Here is a 20,268-nt window from a genome sequence, read left to right on the forward strand (position 1 = left end):
TGCAAAGTAACATGAAAAATTGGAGTGATCATCCTGGTAACTCAGCCCCAGATCCTTCTGTCTGAAATATTTGAGTATTTTAGTCAAAAGTTATTGCTTAGATTATATGAATGATTGAAAATCCCCACTTTCTGGATGGACACAGCAGTATCTTGTCTGACACCCAGAATGCAAATTGCTGAAAAGCTATCAGGCATTTCAAAATGGCTGATGGAGACATTCATCAAGTCATTAAATAGATTTGCTTTCCTCTCCTTTCCCCCTCCCTTTTTAAAAAAAACTGAGGTAAGAACGCTTGACATCTAACCTCTCGAATTTTAAAGTGTATAATGCAGTTTCGTTAACCATAGGCAGGATGTTGTACTCAAGTTGTTAAATAGATTCTTTAAAAATTTAAGGCAAGAAGTCAATCAAAAAAAATCCATCGATAAAATGGCCCCACTGTCACATTGCATTTTGATAAACACATTCAAACTTTAAAACCACCGATTAAGGGTGTCAGTTACAGACATCTGGCAATCATTTAAAAATAGATAAAAGCAAGAACAGCATTTAGAGCTGCTTCTGCTCTAATATTTCCCTTCCCCAGTCTTTTCCTTAAGTATAGTTATCCTTAATTTTGGAAGCTTAAGTGACCAGGAAAGGTAAGAGATTTTTTTTTTTTTTTTTTTTTTTAACAGCATGCCAGCCAGCTAAGGGTAAATTGAAAGAACTTCTTTGCTGTGAGACTTATGTACCAAAATCCAGGATGTTGTTCTGAATCAACAAATTGACAAATCCTGTATCAACAGGCACTGATGGTCCATTAGCACATTCAGATCTTGGAAATCAGGATTTAAAACAAATTGAAACAGATTTGCTGCCAAATGTCATCGTCCTTTTGGAGTTTTTGCAAAACACTCACTTTCTGGGGAAGGCTTTTAGGTCATGTGGATTCTTGTGTCTGTCACAGGCAAAAATCTCCCCTGTCCCAATCTAATTTGTTTTTAAGCGCCCCATGCACACCTACATGTAGATATCAGCCTAAGCAAGGAGGAAGCGGTGGACATTCTAATGTGGGTAGAAGGTAGTGGGGGGCCGGGGATGCTGAGGAGTAAAGCACAGGCTCTGGAGTCAGATTTCCAGTCAAATTCTGAGTCTAGCACAGTTTTTCAGCCTGTTTGAACTCCAATGTTCTCATCTGTGAAATGAAGATAGCAACATCCACTCTGACTGGAGTGATGGGGACATGAATAAATATACCTAAAGTATATGTAACATCCTAGCTTCTCCCCAAAGGCCAGTTCTTCTCCTTGGTTAATTTAAAAACTTCTCTCTCTCTTTTTTGCTAAAACTTCTAAATGCTTTTACAATAGAAACTATTAAAGTGGTGGAAGTTAACACATTTTTGACATCAATACAATGATTAAACCAAAATAACGTAGAAAATTAGATTTTTTGGGTGCCTGAGTGGCTCAGTTGGTTAAGCATCTGCCTTCAGGTCAGGCCATAATCTCAGGGTCCTGGGATTGAGTCCCACCTCCAGCTCCCTGCTCAGCAGAGAGCCTGCTTCTCCCTTAAACCTCCCCACACTCATGTGCTCTCTCTCTCTCTCTCTCACGCATAAATAAAAATCTTTAAAAAAAAAAAGAAAATTAGATTTTTTGAGGAAACTTCTGTACTTAAAAATAAAGTGTTTGAGAGCAAAACAAACAAAAAAAGATTATATTTTAGAATGTGCCTGCAATAAATGAGAAAAACTATTTTTTGTTTGAAGATGGTTGATGGTATATTTATTACCTGTACAGGTAGGGATTTATCAACATCATAGGATACTTTTTAATATATATCAGTGCCATATTTAAATATGAGTTCTCATAATCCATAAGAATGGAAAGTAAAGGTATAAATCTATACATATGAAGTGATATCTCTGTGATTATTATGAAAATTAAGGCACAGGTCCAGTCTTTCCTCAAACTTTCTAGGGGCACCTTTTTGCTTGGACAGAGGCCTAGTGGAGTGAGGACATGTGAGAACACTCTGAAATGGGCTAGCCATGGGGGGCTCAGCGGAGACAGCAGCTAGATGGACATTTCAAGAGCCATGGCTGGAATTTCGAGGTCAGTGATGAAAGCGCATTATGAACAGGGTGCTTCCTCGTTCTGGAGTGAGGATAAGTCAGGCATAGAGGGATGGAGCAGACAAGAGTCATGAGTAGGCCTCATGGGACAGGTCCAAAGAATGCTAGCCACATCTTTATTATTGCACTGTCTTGACTGAGCTACGGCACAGCTTCTGCCCAGGCACATCAGAGTAGCTTGATAAATCCTTTGCTTGAGCTACTGACAGGTTCACAAGGAAACTTGTTGTTCTTTTCTGCCAAAAAGGAAATCTAGACATTCAGAAATGTAAAGGAACTTGGGAGACAGTAAGCATGTCATCTTAGGGTTGGTAAAAATCAAAGAATAAATGCCCAACTTGCAAAAGAGGAAAAAGACCCACAACTCACCTCTATCTTCACTTGGTCTTCACTCCTGCTCTTGGATAACCAGGCTCATTTGCTCCTCAGTCAGTAGTTGGAGATTTTTCTTCTAGTCCAGTGGTTCTCAAACTTTAAAGCGCAACAGAATCAGAAAGCTTGTTAAAATACAGGCTCCTGGGTCCCACCCCTAGAGTTTCTGCCTCTGAAGGTCCGGAGAATTTGCATTTCGGACAAGTCCTCAGGTGATGCGGATGGATGGCGTGGTCCAGGGACCACACCTGAGGGTCACTGCTTTAGCTGTTTCTTGGGCCTGTAATTTCTGGGGAAACCCTATTTGCGTTGATCCTTTCAATCACTAAACTTGCCTACTTTTCAAAAGATGTGTGGCAGGCCCAGTCACAATATGCTAGAACTGGGGAGAACACAAAAGATAAACCCAGGAGTCGTCTTGCAGGCAAACCTCTCACAGTGGAGTATGTCTGTGGGGGACACTGAGTGTAGGCAGGGCACACGGAAGTGAGTAGTCCACCATTTGGGGAGGAGGCTCTTTTTTCCTCCCACCCTAAGGCTCTCAGAGGAGGCTTCAAGGACAATTTAGCCCTTTAGCTGGGGTTTGAAAACTAGTGGGACTTGAATGGAAGAACCAGATGGAAGATGGTCTTTCTGTGTAAAGGATACAACACTGAGCAAAACGAAACACGAAGGGCAGCTTGGAGAAGGCGTGTCCCACACAGAGTTGTGGAGTGGAGGGCCAGGGGTGGGAATTTCAGGCGCCCTGGGCCAGGGAGGACCAATCTGGACCAATCAGGGCCCAGGAAGCAGGAAGGCTGAGGTCGCACCCATCCTTGAGGTCCAGGTGGAGTGATGATGGGAGAGGAATGTGGGGAATGCAGTTAGGACGACTGGGAAACTTGGCCAGTCAAGGAGGTCTGGGATTTTTTTTTTTTTTGAAGATTTTATTTATTTATTCACGAGAGACACACACACACACACACACACACACACAGAGACAGAGAGACAGAGACACAGGCAGAGGGAGAAGCAGGCTCCATGCAGGGAGCCCGATGCAGGACTCGATCCTGGGACCCCAGGATCACGCCCTGAGCTGAAGGCAGGCACTAAACCACTGAGCCACCCAGGGATCCCCGGGCCTGCTTTAAACTGCAGCCCAAACAAGTTTAAAAAAAATCTCCTGTAGAAGGGTCCTGTGTGTGACTGCAGTGAACGCATGGTACAGTGCTACTCCCCTGCTTTCCTTGGGGGTGGTGCTCCTTATCTCTTAGGCACACTTTACTAAAAACAGCTCGATAATGAATGATAAAAATAATTCTTCAGAAAACAAGGCAAGTGGAGGCAAAACCACAACATTTTCTCCCAAGGCCCCCTGACTGGCTGGGAGAAGGATGGTGGATGAAGGTGGCCGAGGTGACACTGGCACTCTCCGTAGCAGCCCCAGCTCCCATCCCAGGCCGGGAGGGGACAGAAGGGAGGAGAACTTTCCCCAGGTGCTCCCCTGTCTACAGATGCCTGACATTGCACACATTTTGGTCCAATTTAAAATAGACATTCTATAAATACATAAATAAATAAATAAATAAATAAATAAATAAATAAATAAAATAAAATAAAATAAAATAAAATAAAATAAAATAAAATAAAATAAAAATAGACATTCTCTCCAAAGAGCGACCCAGGGAGCCTAGGAGAAAGCAGAGGACAAGAGGAAGAGGAACGAGAGAGAGGATTTCTTCACAACACAGTGAGGACTGTGATGACACATGCCTCCATGGGACACAGCCTTCGGCCCCCCATGTTCAACCTCCAACCAAAGTGATATTAGCCAGTTAGTCCATGGCAGTTGGTCTCATTAACAGTACAGTCCTGCTCTGTATGTTGATAGCATCGTGATCTTTCCTTTCTACCCTGTCTTTGCCCGGAGAGAAGACAGGGATAAGCCCAGTAGAGGAATATGTCCTCTCAACATAGTAAGTTGAAAATTAGAATCAAGAATTATGGACTCTGCCATTCATAAGCTGTAGGACCTTGGAAAAGTCACTTAAGCTGCCAGTTTCAGGGGCATTTTTCTTTTTTCTATTCTTTTTAAAAAGATTTTATTTATTTACTCATGAGACACACACACACACACACACACACACACACACACACACACAGAGAGGCAGAGACACAGGCAGAGGGAGAAGCAGGCTCCATGCAGGGATCCCGATGTGGGACTCGATCCCAGGACCCCAGGATCATGACCTGAGCTGAAGGCAGATGCTCAACCACTGAGCCACCCCGACGTCCCAATCACTGTTTTTAACAGGCTTCCCACTCCCCTTCCTTAGATACTTGGGCCTCCATCCAGAGACAACCATGGTACCAGTGTCTTGAGAGGTTTTAGAATCATTGTGTGTATGGATAAGCATATCAGAATATTCTTCTTGTTTTGCCTATACAAGTGATAGCTGCTCTCCACTCTTCTATATTTTATTTCACTGAACAATATATCTTGGAGATTATTTCATATCAATACATACAGAAATTCCTTATTCATTTTTAATGCCCATTGCTGTTAAAAATAGAAAATCCATTCAACAGATAAACTGAACCATATTCCTACCTGTGGAGATTTTGGTTGCTTCCAGTCTTTTGCTATCACAGGTAAGACTGCAATGACTGCAATATGTGCTTATGACATGTTTGTCTCCTTGCTTCTATTTCGGAAATTAGCTTTATTGGGGCACCTGGGTGGCTCAGTGGTTGAACATCTGCCTTTGGCTCAGGTTGTGATCCTGGGGTCCTGGGATCGAGTCCCGCATCGGGCTCCCTTCAGGGAGCCTGCTTCTCCCTCTGCCTGTCTCTCTGCTTCTCTCTCTGTGTGTCTCTCATGAATAAGTAAATAAAATCTTTAAAAAATTAACTTTATTGAGACATATATTGCATTTTGTATAATTCACCTTTTCCTTTTTTCTCACCCATCCCGCAATTATAATTCACCTCTTCTAAGTGTTCAATTCAATGATGTTTGAAGTAAATTTATCAAGTCGTACAACCGTCATCATAGATCAGTTTTAGAACATTTTCATCACCCCAAAAAGATCCCTCATGGACACTTATTATTATTATTATTACTATTTTTTTAAAGTAGGCTCCACACCCAGCATTGAGCTCAACACAGGGTCCCATCTTATGACCCCAAGATCAAGACCTGAGTTGAGATCAAGAGTTGGGTGCTTAAGTGACAGAGTCACTCAGGTGCCCCCATGCACATTTATTATTAATCAGTGTTCTCCCACTGCCTCCATCTCCAGCAACTACTAATCTACTTTTGGTCTTTATAACTTCTTTTGGATATCTCATATAAACAGAATCTTACGGTATGTGGTCTCTTGTGTCTGGCTTCTTTCACTGGAATTTTTTTGGAGTTCATCCATATTGTACTGTGTATCCACGTTTTTTCCTTTTTATTTCTCCATAGTATTCTATGGTGTGGCTATACCCTATTTTTCTATCTGTTCACTAGGTTTTTCCAGTGGGCATTTAGATTGTTTCCAATGGAAATTTAGGTTATTTCCAATTTTAGGTTATTATGAATAATCCTGTTAATATTTGTGCGCAAGTCTTTGTGTGAATATTTGTTTTCATTTCTCGTGGTGAGATACTTTTGGTAAATTCATGCTTATCTTTTTTTGGAAACTGCCAAACTGTCTTCCAAAGTGTCTGTACTGTTTTATATTCCCACCAGCCATGCTTGAGGATTTTTCTCCATATCCTTGCCCACACTTGGTTGCCTATCATGTTGTAACCACTCCAGTAATTGTGAAATGCTATCTCATTCATTATATTAATTTGAATTTCCATAATGACTAATGATAGTGAGCATCTTTTCATGGGCTTATTTTCTTGCCTCTGTTTCTCACATACAACCCAAAAGTCACACCCAAGAAAGAAAATAATGCTTGAGCTCCAACAAACCTGGACGCAATATCAACACTGTCCCTTGCAGGCAGTGAGGAATTAAGTTTGTTATGTCAACGCTTTTAAAGTTACCTTAAAGTGTCAAGTCATTATGTATGAAATGGGAAAGAACACCTGCCTTGGTAGTTTTGCTGTGGAGATTCAAAGTGATGATGTCTACGAAGTGTCCAGCCTAGGGGCTGACACATAGAACTTACCAAAAACATGTTAATTGTTTCTCTCTCCCCACCTGGTTTGCCTCCTCCTCACCCACTTCCCCAAATTCCCAGATCCCAAATTCCCAGACCCCATCTTTGGGGAGCGTACGCTTCCCTAACTAACATGGGATAGTAGATGTGACATCCAAATCTGTAGTAACTCAGATACCAATTGCCATTTGGATTAGGTTGAGTAATCAGAACTAATCCCTCCTGTCCCCAGTGAGAAAGCACGGTGACAGCTGGCTTTCCTGCCAGCTCCAGAGGCGCTGGTTAGCTATTATCTGCATGTGGGATGAGAGTATTTCCCTGACCCTGTCAGTTGACAGCAGCTTTCCTGCTGACAGCAGCCAAGCCACCGAGTGATTGGGGCAGATTGGCCAAAATAAAACTTGGCATCCATCGAGGGCTCTAATGATTCAAAGAATTCTATAACCTCCTATCTCTTTTCTAATTTGAGAGGAAGATGTTTTGGTGATTTTACTGATATTAAACCCAAAGCTCCTGGGCAGCCTGGGTGGCTCAGCGGTTTAGCGCCGCCTTCAGCCCAGGGCCTGATCCTGGAGACCCAGGATCAAGTCCCACGTCAGGGTCCCTACGTGGAGCCTACTTCTCCCTCTGCCTGTGTCTCTGCCTCTCTCTCTCCCTGTGTCTCTCATGAATAAATAAATGAAATCTTTTAAAAAAAACAAAACAAAAAAACCCAAAGCTCCTGATAGCTAACACTTACAGAGTTCTTACTCTACCATTTAGAAGAGCTTTATACATACTCACTTAGTTTTCCTAACAACGAAATGAAGTAGATACTGCTATTATCATAGTTTTACAGATGAAGAACCTTTGACAGAGCAAAGGTGCGCTAGTAAGTGGCAGAGCTAAGACTTGAACTCAGGAATCGGGCCCTTCATCACCATATCCTTCTGCTATTCTGTTAAGGGCCCTGCCCATTTGGAGTATCTATCAAAATAGAATATGTGAATGCTCTTTTATCCAGCAATTTCATTTCTTGATATTTAGTCTGGAGAACCACTTATGTGCCCAAGGAAGCATGTAGCAGGATGTAGTTTTATTGGAGACACACTTGTAAGTGTAAAAAACTCCAGCCTAGCTCAATGTCATCAACACAAGAACACACAGATTAAGCCTGGTATTGCCATACTAGGCAATATTGATATCATTGAGCAGCATTTAAAAAATGATGTAGCCTTTAATGGATTGGATTGGCAATCCATAACAAGCCAACGGTTATTACTAAGTAAGATAAGCCAACTGCCTGGGAAGTATACACAATTTAATGCCATGCATGCCACAAAATTATATATAAACACACATATGAGATACACATAAATGGATAGAAAGTATATAGATATAACAAAATATAAATGTTATGTAAATGTATACATATTTAGATGCTGATATACATACATGGATAGAAAAATGCCTGAAAGTACAGCAAATCTTTCCTCTTTTTAAAAAAAATATTTTATTTATTTATTCATGAGAGACACACAGAGAGGCAGAGACACAGGCAGAGGGAGAAGCAGGCTCCATGCAGGGAGCCCGACATGGGACTCGATCCTGGGTCTCCAGGATCACGCCCTGGGCTGAAGGTGGTGCTACACTGCTGAGCCACCTGGGCTGCCCCACAAATCCTTCCTCTTGAGAAGGTATTGAGATGGAGGGATAGGCATGAGGGAAACTTTGCCTTTATATGTGTTTTTACAAATACATGTAACCTATGCATTTAGAATCTGTATAATTAAAGGCAAGCCATTTTTTTTTTAAAGGAAATGACTTGTTCTGGACCCCACAGCTAAAAGAAACAAAATAAAGTCATGCAAATCTTGTGCTCTTTCCAGTTAACATGTTACCTCTCCATGTCTGTGAACACCACCAGAGCCCCCTCTGCTTATATCAGTAATTCAATATTGGTTGTCCTCGTTTAGCGGAGAATGATAAATCTGTCTCCAAGGAGTCTAACCTTCAGAAAAGCCACGAAACATGAACCACAGCCTGACTTAACTGTCCTCTCTCCTTTATAGTCAGCACAGTCGTGGCTGGGACAGGCAGTGACTGAACCGTCTCTATGAGTCAAATAGCATGTTTGTAAGTGTTGTAACCTGTGGGACTTCACCGTCAGGAAGCAGTCACCTGGGGAGGAGTCAGAGATGACACATAAGGTTCCCAGTGTCACCCTAACTCTTCTTCTTGGCAGTTTGATATGTCCTTTCTTCCCTTTCTATCCATAGGGGTGGATCCTGGGAATGGGGATGGCAGGAGTCATGTCTTGAAATTACTATTACAGGTGAATGTTCCATGAGAAGAGATTTTTAGACATCTATTGGTGTATTGCTTAAAAAAATTATTGTGGTAACCCACAGCAGGAAAGGAAATTGATGAAACCAAGTGACGTCTTTCCTTAAAGCCTACTGATTACCACCTCGAAGACCAATTATGTGGCAGGTTCTCGTTAGGCCATTTATGTAAGGATTATTCTAATCCTTAGAACATTAGCATCATCTCCTTTTACAGATGAAGAACTTTGACCAGGTAAGTGGCAGAGACAGATGTAGATATGTCCCTTGCAAGTGACAAAGCCTGGGTTCGGTCCTCAGTCCTGTGATGTTTCCTGGATCAGGAGAATTTTCCAGATTCTAGAGCCCTTCCCCCCGCTAACTCCCCCCCCCCCCCAATCATCTAAGTAAGTGTCCTAGGAATGTGGAGAGCCAGGGCAGTCAGTCTTGTGCCCCGACAGTTGCTCCCAAGAAGGGTTGAAGAATGGTGTAAAAAGGAGTGAATACTGACCCATGATGCAGCACAAATGGACCTTGGAAATGTCGCGCTAAGAGAAAGAAGCCAGTCACAAAGGACCACGTAGCATTTGATCCTGTTGATCTGAAATGTCCAGGATAGGCAAATCCACAGAAACAGAAAGTGGATTAGTGGTTGCTCGGGGCTGTGTGTGTAGCTTTGGGTGAAGGGACAGAAAGATGAGAACTTGAAAGCTAAGGAGTGTGGGATTCTTTTTGGGGAAATGAGACTATTCTAAAATTGATTGCGGTGATGGTCACACAACTCTGAATATATTGAAAGCCGCTGAATTGTACACTGTAAATGAATGAATTATATGGCATGTGAATTCTATCTCACTAAAGCTGTTAAAAAATGTTGCATATCTCTCAGCCTTGCTGCCAGTCAGATGGGCTAATGTTTTCAATCAAAGCCGCATTTAAAAAAATAATTAGTGCTAACATTTATCGGGCTCCTACTTTTGTGCCAGGTGCTGTACGAAGTGCTTTGCAAGCAGTAACTCGTTTAATCTTTATAACAACCTAGGAAGTATAGACCACTGTTTTGCCTTCATTTTACAGATGAGGAAGCTGAGGCACGGAGGGGCCGTGACACGCTTCTTGACAATGCTGGTAGGGAGTGCCGCCAGCGTGTGAAGCCAGGGTATCCGGCTCTGGATCTCCTAGCACCTGTGCCATGCTGCCGCTCAAAAACAATAAAGGGATGCATTGGAACTAAGAGCTCTGACTCCTACTCCCTGCTTTTCTTGAGTTGTAAAACCTACTTACATGCTGTGTCCAACCAATATGCTACCTGGTGTATAAAATACATAAAATTGCATGGTTCTCATTTTTGGAAAATTTGCCAGACCAGTAATAAATACTCCAAATATCTTTATTTGGAGGATGATTCTAAATCTCACTCTGTCTCTTTCTCTTGCCTTTCTTCCTTCCTTTTTTCTTTTTCTTTCTTTTTCTCTTTCTTTTTTCTTTCCTTTTTTCTTTTCTTTTCTTTCTTTCTCTTTCTTTCTTTCTTTCTTTCTTTCTTTCTTTCTTTCTTTCTTTCTCTTTATTTCCTTCCTTCCTCTTTTCCTTTCCTTTCCTTTCCTTTCCTTTCCTTTCCTTTCCTTTCCTTTCCTTTCCTTTCCTTTCCTCTCTCTTTCTGAAGCTGTACTTTGATGTTTGCCAACCCTTGTTCTATATTTTATATTGAGTTAAAACAGCAGATGAGGTCACAAATACAACTTGCATTTTCAGTTCTGAAATACAGTAAAAAATTTAAAACTGGACTTAGAGTCCATTCTTACTGCCTTTTGCTTACATTTAGCCCCAACAATGTTTGTTCAATAATACTGAGAAATATCAACTTTTATCTCAATTCCATAGCTCTAGCTCTCATCACCTGCTCAGACCTCTGAAATGGATGAGCAAATACTGACATTAACCGAAGAGCTGCTTCTTTCTGTGTGTATTTTCGGGGCGGGGGGGAGGCACAGTACGTGGGGTGGGGAACATTTCTTCAGCAGTGAAAGAACAGCACGTTGCCATTCATTTTTCCTGGCTTCTGAGCACTGTGGGACCCACACTCATTCTGGCTTAGTCATCTATTCGTACAGTAATTCAGCCACACACACCAAGTCTTCTGTAAACTTCCTTGTGCAAAGTGGCTACCATAAAAGTTGCCCTTTGGAGTTATTTGTCTTTGAGATTTCTTTCAACCTAGTTGAGATAGTTTTTCCATTAGACATTTCTGTGACTGCTAAGTAAATGATAATGCAGGTCAAGTCTGGCCTTTTTATACTGATTGGAACCATCAACCACAAATGTACTTATTATGTAATCTGGAGTGCAGGTGTCTGTTTGACATCTTGCCAACAGAATTTCTTGCTGTTCTGTGCAACTAACTTACTATCTAGACTAAGAGGTGCTTATGATCTTTTAAATATAATACCTATTAATCAGGAACCCTGTGGGGCCCAATCTCTACAGGTTGCATTTAAAATGTCCTATAACTGGGGCACCTGGGTGGCTCAGTTGGTTAAGCAGCTGACTCTGGGTTTCAGCTGCTGTCATGATCTCAAAGTCGTGAGATCAATAAGTGGGGAGTCTGCTTGGGATTCTCTCTCCCTCTCCCTCCAGCTCTTGTGCGTGGGCTTTCTTTCTCTCTCTTTCAAATAAATAAATAAACAAATCTTAACAAATAAATAAATCCAGTAAAATGCCCTGTAACCTAAAATCACCAGAAATGCAATTCAAGTCTTGATTAAGGGGTGTCGAGAGGATCCAATTAACAACTGTAGAGCAAAACTTCTTAACATCCTCTTTTCCGTTTCTCTGGCTCAATCTTCTTTGCCCCAGTTCCCCACAGCGCTGTGGGCTTCTCTCCCTGCCCTTGTGCTCTGTCTCAGACCTAAGCACTTACCTTCCTCTTTGATGCAAACCTACTATTTCTTCAGCTGTACAGCTCTCTCTCCCCGTTCTGTATGTTAGCTGAACCTCAGGTCAAAGCACAAAGTTGCTTTCTACACATTCTCCTGAAGAAAGGAAGGAAGTACATTCTCCTAAATTAATTGTTTTTACCCCCATACTCAGAGAGCTTGGGTGTTTCACTAAGCAGCAGTTGGGAGTGCTTTTTTGTTTTCAAGGACTAACCTTATTTCTAAACAGAACACCTTAAGATTAAGGAAATGCCCTGGGAACACCAAAAGCTGAAGGAAAGGCCTCAAAGGGGAGGAAGCACTAGTGGCCATTGGTGAGCAGAATGTTCTCGGGGCCGTGTCCACCGGGCAGGGCCAGCCTCAGGATCCCACAGTGTGAGCCTCGCACAGGGCCCCATGCCCAGAAGGGCCCCAGCACTCAGTTTATGGCTCTGTTGTTGCCATCTCAAATAGCTCGATCATTTTTGAACAAGGAACCCCTCATTTTCTTTTCTTTTTTTTTTAAATTTTTTTATTTATTTATGATAGTCACAGAGAGAGAGAGAGAGGGGCAGAGACACAGGCAGAGGGAGAAGCAGGCTCCATGCACCGGGAGCCCGACGTGGGACTCGATTCCGGGTCTCCAGGATCGCGCCCTGGGCCAAAGACAGGCGCTAAACCGCTGCGCCACCCAGGGATCCCGAACCCCTCATTTTCATCTTGAACCAGGCCCTGCACATTGGAGGAATTGGTTCTAAATAGTTAAGGTCAACCCATATGGAGTGGGATTTCCCCTTCGATGATACAGTTGTGACCATTAAGATACAGCCTAGAGCTTGGATCGCTCCTGCTTTTGGATGCTCAGCATCCCCAGAATCACCGTTTGCATGTCAAAGTGCGCCTCACCCCATTCATGCTAAATGTATCCCACTGTGGGATGTGCTTTCCCTTTCCTGAGCTTTGAGCATATGGGAACTGTTCACCAACATCCAGAGGAGTGGGAGCCTCCCGTTTGGATAGAGCAAAATGTTATTTACAAGCGCGGGGCTCTCCAAAGGATCATTTTGGCAGAGTGGTGCTAGCCTGTATCTGGAGGAAAGAGAGGATAGGGTAGGGTCCTCTGGGTTCAGACAGACCTGGCTTCTTAGGGGTGTGTGGGTTGTGCACTGCGCAACTCCGGGGACACCTTGCACGCTAGCAGTGTCAGCCTACACAACCATGAAGGGCACCCCAGGACAGCAGCCACTTGGGCTGTGTGACCTTGAGCAACTTGTCGAATTTCTCTGAGATTCCACATGGGTAAGATTCCACATGGGTAAGATGTAGGAGGTGTTAATAACCATTCAGGGAATTTAAAAGAAATGAAATGAAATTACACACCTGGTGACTAATCAAGTGTTAAAAGCCTTCCAGTATCAATGAATACAGGCTTGCTCAAAACTGCCAGCCCATCCCCCGCCCTCCTGGGGGCGCTCGTCTGGGGGCTCAGAGGGAGCAGTACTTTCCCAATTTCAAAATACCTCCCACCTGGAGATTCCTTTGCATTTAATCAACTCTTTATTTGGACGCAAGCGTGGCTTGCACCCTTTTTGAGTGCAATGAGAAGACTTTAAGGACAGAAAGAAAGAGAAAAGAGAGATGGTAAAGCCGTGCTCTCTGTCTGGGGACCAGCTGCCTTGCAACCCACTGGGGTGCATGCTTCTGTACTGGGGCTGCCCTCCCTGGGGAAACTTGGCAGTGTCTGCAGATATTTTTGATTGCCACGACTTGGGGGAGGGCTGCGGCGTCTGGTGGGTGGAAGCCAGATGCTGCTAAGCATGCGACAGTGCACAGCACAGCCCCCACGACAAAGCATCTGGTCCCAGTGCCGGGCGTTGCGCAGGTGAGAAAACCTGCCCACGGGCTTCTTGCAACCTGCCCACCTGCCCACCTGCCCACCTGCCGAGGGCCACCGCCCAGCCTTCCGCAAGCCAGGGACACGCTGCGTTCCTTCTCTCCCCAAGAGCCACCACCAGCACTCCCGGGAAAGTCAGAGGAATCCCCCAACAAATGGTGATGTCAGGGATTTTTGTTTTTCAGATTCACGTGGCATGAAAGGATGACAGACTTGGGAGGGCCCCAGAGGCGCACACTTTGTTTTTTATCTACGTTACTTTCCCAGAAGGTTCCTGAGAAGTCAGACGCCGTGCTTCGCTGCATAATATCTGGTAACCCTCGGTGGCTAATGACCCTCTGCAATCTTCCTGGGGCCCAGGGTTTTAGGCTCACAAAGGCATTATTAAAAACATCATGGCCTGGCTAGCGTGGTCTGAGTGATCAGTGGAACAACTAAATCCTCTATGATTTTTTTCCCCCAATCTGGAGAATTTCTTCAAGTAGCTTCCTGGCCATATTTTTTTTTAATATTTTATTTATTTATTCATGATAGTCACACACACACAGAGAGAGAGAGAGAGAGAGAGAGAGGCAGAGACACAGGCAGAGGGAGATGCAGGCTCCATGCACCGGGAGCCCGACGTGGGATTCGATCCCAGGTCTCCAGGATCGCGCCCTGGGCCAAAGGCAGGCACCAAACCGCTGTGCCACCCAGAGATCCCTGTGGCCATATTTTAATGATCCTTTTCACTTCACATTGTGGTTCTTGGTTAGGCGATTCCCACACTGGTTGTTTTTTCAAATAATACACTCTTAATTTCCTGTGTACGTAGGAATGGGATGATTGACTTTACTTCAGATGACTTGATGAAATCTTCCCTCACTCTTTCCCTGACATTCCCAAACTGGCTAAATGCATCTCCCGCTGCTCGCCTTCTTCAGGTGTGCTAGTCAACAGTAAAGAGGGCAAAACCAAGGCTGAGGATGCCCAATGGAGAGAAGCAGGAGACTGGAACTCCCCCTGGACTGGAGAGTAAATAGCCCAGACCTGGCCCCCTAATAGGTACCCCCAGTAGTAAGGAGGATTTATTATTAAAAGGAAATAGTAGAAGCAAAATAGTAGGGTAGGGAAGTAGTATCTTGTACCTTGTGGGTTTTCTTTCTTGGATTATGTCTCTTCCTTCAAAGACAGAGGCACCGGTGGTCTTCCCTGAGGGTACCTAGAAAACTCTTCTCCCCTGAGCTCACTTTTTCTAGGGAAGAGGAGAGGAGCCAGCTTCTGAAATGGCCACGATTCCTTAGCCAAAGTCGTAATAAAATCTCTTCTCTGGTCTGGGTGCTGGAGTGTATGACTGTGCGCTTAGCTCCTTTGAGGCCAGAGCCAAGCCCCCATCTTTCTCGGTGTTTGTCCATCATTGAACCTTCAGAGGAGGGACAGGCACAAGTCTACACTGAGCCTTCATACTGGGGCTCCCATGTCTCCTCAGGAAGCCCCAGTGTTGGGACATACACGAAACTTGCCTACCAGTCCCCACACCCATTAGCCGGATGCTTGTGAAACATTCTGGAGGTGGCTCTCAATATGTGACCTGCAGGTAGGCTTCAAAAACAAGGGAGGATTTTCGGGTGAGGTTTCCAGCAAGTGGAGGGAGAAAAGAAAACCACCCACAAGGTATAAGATACCACTTCCCTGTGTAAGTCTCATTTCTGGCTGATTATTCAGATCTATACTGCACAGAAGGAAAAAACCCGTCAGCCATTAAGAAACTGCGGGCATCAACCAGCCCTGATCAGTGTGAATAAGAAAACTGGGGTCCAAGCGATTAGAATGAGTTCCCCATACCTTAGGTACCGTCTTTAAAAAAAAAAACCACACACAACTATGCATAAAAATAGGAGCAACTCGATACTTCCTGGGAAGGAATCTAGTAAATTTGACTAGATGATTTTAGGGGGATGCAAAGCTGCTAAGAACAAGCCGAAATGAATTATGATCAGCAGCATCCTTGACGATTTTTCAGGGAAGCTCATTTTTGGTGGTTTAGTCATTTGCCTGGAAGGGACTCCACCAAGCCACTGGTAAAGAAGGATGTGTCCTTGCACGCAGGCCTGTCTGCTCCTGGTTCCGCGGACCGATTAGTCAGGCCCCTGCCTAAAGAGAGAGAGGCAAGGAGTGATAGCCACAGTGGCCACCAAGCACATTGGTGGAGTTAGCACAGAGGTAGCCTGGCTGGGAGGCCCCAGATCAGACAAGACATGGGGAGAGAGGCAGGGCCTCTGAGCACCCTCAGGTCCTGTCCATGGTGCAGATCTCAGAAGCGCATCCAGCACTTCCCATAGTGATCTCTGGGGCCGCTCACCAAAAATCCTGTGATGAATTAAACAGAAACACAAGAAGGATGGATCTAGAAAGTGTTTTGTTTCTCAATATTGGGCTTTTCCTCTGATCACATGGCACATTTTGGTATGTTTTCAATGAAACAGAGGCTAAGGGGAAAGCTCACTGGGACACACTGGAAACCTTCCTTCGGCTGTAACATGGGGTAGAAAAATCCCAAGAGGTGATCTGGGGTTTTGCCAGATGAGTCCATTGGCATCACATCTGGTTAATGATCACAAGGGCACGATGGGCTCCTTCTGAGGGAGAAGGCGTAGGGCAGTGTCTGTGATGGCGCCAGCCAGGTATGCACAGACCCAGCCTGGGAAACACACATCCTGGACTCCTTCATCCTTAGGAGATGGCATTTTGCTCCTGCACTTCGTTCTTCCCTCTTCTGTGCCATTACAGTTAAAGTACAATTTTCCAAAGGTCAAGCGACTTCCCTGCAAATGTGAAATGAACATTTCAATGGTTTCATTCAATCTTTAAGTAGAGAGGGAACCGGAAAGTAGGAAGTCCTGGTCAAAGAACATTTGAGGAACTATTTATTTATGGGCAACTTGATAAAAGAATGTTAGGATAAGATTGCTGATCCAGGTAAAATACTGGTTAATGTCCTATAGGGCAATAAACCATGACTTACAGAGTTATTTTTTTCAGCCAGGCAGAGATCATTTACATCTCCACTGGATAAAAATTTACCAGTTTACATGTAGCTTCACTAAATCTGGGAATTTTAATCAGTAGTAATCTTCGAATTAAACAGAGTACATTCCTCTAGATGGACCTTTGTCCCCCTATGACACTGAAAGAAGATCCTATCCACATTTTTGCCTCATATCCATGTTTTAGATAATTTTTCTTAATAGCTCCTTGAGATTAGGGAGAGGATCCTTCATTTTGGATGCCTCACCCCCACCCCAGCATCACATCATCTTAGGCATGTAGCATGCTCGTTAGTGCTTATTGAGTGATGCATTTGAATCCAGGAGAGGGCATTCCCCAACCGAGATACTTCATCATGCTCATCCCTATTGCTTATTACCCATTCTTGTTCATAGCTTTATGATTTTTTTTCTGAAAATACTTAATCCAATAAGAACATTCTTATGTCTTCATTATCAGGTCAACCCAAGCCAGAGGTAACTTGGTATAAGAATTGCCGAGCCATCGAGGAGTGTGGCATTGTTTCCAGTTATGAATTCTTCCAGAATCAGTATATTCATGTGTTACATCTCTATCGGTAAGTAAATGTGCCTCTGTGGACTGTTTAGCAAGGCCCCTGCATTATGTCATGTGCGGGTTGATGTCGGGGAAGGCCAAAAGATTGGCTCCTATTTGCTTTTCGTACTCCCATGTTAGATGCTATGAGCAGACGTCAGCCAAGGCATCCAGCTGAACTCTGTCTGGTAACTGTTCACACTCCTCTAAATTGCTGCCATTGATGGAATTACAGCTTTATCTAGACTTTTATTCAAGGTGGTCCGGGCATTTTCCTTCATTAAATGAGCTCTTCATTTAACCTTGTTCTCTCTGGAAAGTCAAGAAATGCAACAGGGTTTTGGCACCGTCACCCAACGTTTCTTGCGTAACAACGGAAGGAAGGAGGAGTGGCTGGCCATGATCCCATAGCACACTGGTGACGGCAGAAGGCTGGAAACCATGACTTCTGGCTTGATTTTAGGAAGTAGTATGGTCCAGTACAATGGTTTCTATTCTTTTTTGTTTCCCCAAGAACTATTTGTTTGATGAAATCAGGAAGCTCCACATATGAAGTAGAAAATATAAGAACTGCTTTGGTTGAAAGTGGGTGGACAGTCTGCATGCTCTTAGTCCTCTGTGCTACAGAACTGGTCAGATGGTCCTTACGGGGACTCTGAGGAGCCCCAGGTCTGCAGAGCAAGGTATGAAAATGACCAGTAGGCATGCGCATGTGCAATAGCCTTGGATCTGAGAATAACAGAGTAAGAATGGGGTTTGAATTCTGGCTCTACTATTTTCTGGCTGTTTGACCATAGCCAGGTATTTAATTGTTCCAAGACTGAATTTCTTTATCTGCAAAATAAAAGGATTGCTGAGAGAATTGAATAATATTACGCTTGTAAAGTTCTTGCTGTGTAGTAGTTGTTCAATAAACACTAGCTTTCTCATTTTTCTATCCATTCTTTTGTATCAAAATATGATCAGAGAACTCTTTATCATGGTTGAAATTCTTAACTGGCTTACAGAATATCTAACTTGATAGTCAAGATGCTCATTTATTCATCCACTATTTAATTCATTTTTTAAATATTTTATTTATTTATTTATTTGAGAGGGAGAGAAAGTGTGCAAGTGGAGGGAAGGGTAGGGGGAGAGGGAGACGCAGAACATCTCAAGCAGACTCCACACTGAGCACAGAGCCCAATGTGGAGCTCAAACTCACCACCCTAAGATCATGACATGAGTCAAAACCAAGAGTCAGACACTTAACCGACTGAGCCACCCAAGTGTCCCCATTTACTATTTAATTCTTTAAACAATATTCATCAAGCAGCTATTATATGGCAGTCATGTTGCATAATGCTAGAGGTAGAGATGAACAACATAAACATTGTCCATGCTCTCATCAAACTTTGAGTCTAGTACAGAAGATAAATGGTGAACAAATCATGCCATTCCCTCCCCTGCTCCCCAGTATACCTGAAGCCAGCCCAGGTGCCACTTGCCACCCTCATCCATGGAGTAGACATTCCTGCCTCTTCACTCTAATTTTGTCAAGGCCTTCCCCTCCTTTCTCTTCATCCTGTTCAACTTAGAATCCATCTCTATAGTTCACAGTAATTCTAGTTACGGCTCTGTCTAGCCTCGACATTCTCTTCTCTTTTGCATGGACACCTCTTTGGTGCTTATTTATTGCTTAGGATTGACAGTTCAGTGGACTGTAGGCCTCCTTGGGGTAGGAACAGTCTCTGTTTCACACTAATGCATCCCCTAGGACCTAGTAAAGTGCAACATAAATATTTACTAAGAGGATGGGTGTGTGGATGGTTTTATATGTACCATAAATATATATGATGTTAATTTAGATCAACATTGGCAAACTTTTTCTAGAAAGAACCAGATAGTAAATATTTTAGGCTTTGAAGGCCAGATGATCTGTCACAACTACTCAACGACACCATAGTAGTATAAAAGCAGCCATAGACTATATATATTTAAGCATGGCTGTGTTCCAATGAAACCATTTACAGAAACAGGTAGGGGACCAGTTTGGTCAATGGGCTATAGTTTGCTAATCCCTGGTCTAGATGGTAAGATCCTTGAGTATCTACATACTGTACTCTTTGTATGTTTTCCATTCTTCCCTTTGTCCCTCTGAGCACTCAATCCATATTCCTTGATTAATTTTAGTCTCACACTTAGCTAAAATATTATACTCACTTTTTTTAGCCAGGAGAGAGGCTTAATGAGTGTTCTTTGACTGATGGAATGCCACTTAAGAATTGAGGTTTGTTATCTACGTTATTTGCTGTTTATACAAGACCAGAAATGTAGGCACAACCAGTGTTTGTGGGGTAAGGGAGCTAAGGGATGGAGGAATGAGAAGACCATGATGAAGCCCAGGGGCAGGTGGGCAGGTTAAAATGGGAAGAGAAATTTATGAAGACAACTTGAGCTGTGGGCGGGGCATGGAGTCCTCATTCTCATCCCAGAAGTCCAGCAGGTTTACTGTAACAACTAAAGACCCGAGTTGAAGAAATGTATTCTTTCCAAACTCTTGTTTTGCCATTTTGAAAAGTAGCCTCTGGGAAAGGCATTCAGTCCTGGTACAAGGAAGATTGATGGGGCAATACGATATTAGATGCAGTTGTATTTTTCTGCTTAGGAATGTGCTAGGTACTAATGATCTTTTGAAAACTCTGACTTTTTAACACCAGTAAAGTTCTGAACCATAGCTGCCCATGAGCATCCCCCAAGATACTTTTAAAACCCTGTAATGCTTGGCCTTCAACTTTGACTAATTCACTCTGGACCCCAGGTGATTCCAATGTAATTGCCCAAGGTGAAAAATTCTTATTTATTTATTTATTTATTTATTTATTTATTTATTTATTTATTTATTCATTCATTCATTCATTCATTCATTCATTCATTTATTTAATCTTTACACCCAACGTGGGGCTCA

At 43.2% G+C, this 20,268-nt stretch overlaps 1 protein-coding gene across 8 annotated transcripts in view; it reads left to right on the plus strand.

The window, feature by feature from the left end:
* Window positions 1-20,268, plus strand: part of ALPK2 (alpha kinase 2) — a 142,390-nt gene that overhangs the window by 25,403 nt on the left and 96,719 nt on the right. For 4 of the 8 annotated variants that reach the window (XM_038525904.1, XM_038525895.1, XM_038525897.1 and 1 more), the window contains 3 exons: window positions 10,011-10,061; window positions 13,925-14,052; window positions 17,226-17,343. In XM_038525904.1, coding sequence (XP_038381832.1) covers window positions 13,944-14,052; window positions 17,226-17,343 — 227 coding nt within the window. In that variant the 5' untranslated portion in view covers window positions 10,011-10,061; window positions 13,925-13,943. Of the gene's footprint in view, window positions 1-5,062; window positions 5,126-8,379; window positions 9,190-10,010; window positions 10,062-13,924; window positions 14,053-17,225; window positions 17,344-20,268 lie in introns of those variants that run through there. The other 4 variants (XM_038525899.1, XM_038525902.1, XM_038525900.1 and 1 more) reach the window with 4 other exon arrangements.

Source organism: Canis lupus, chromosome 1 (genome assembly GCF_011100685.1).
Source record: "Canis lupus familiaris isolate Mischka breed German Shepherd chromosome 1, alternate assembly UU_Cfam_GSD_1.0, whole genome shotgun sequence".
NCBI lineage: Eukaryota > Metazoa > Chordata > Mammalia > Carnivora > Canidae > Canis > Canis lupus.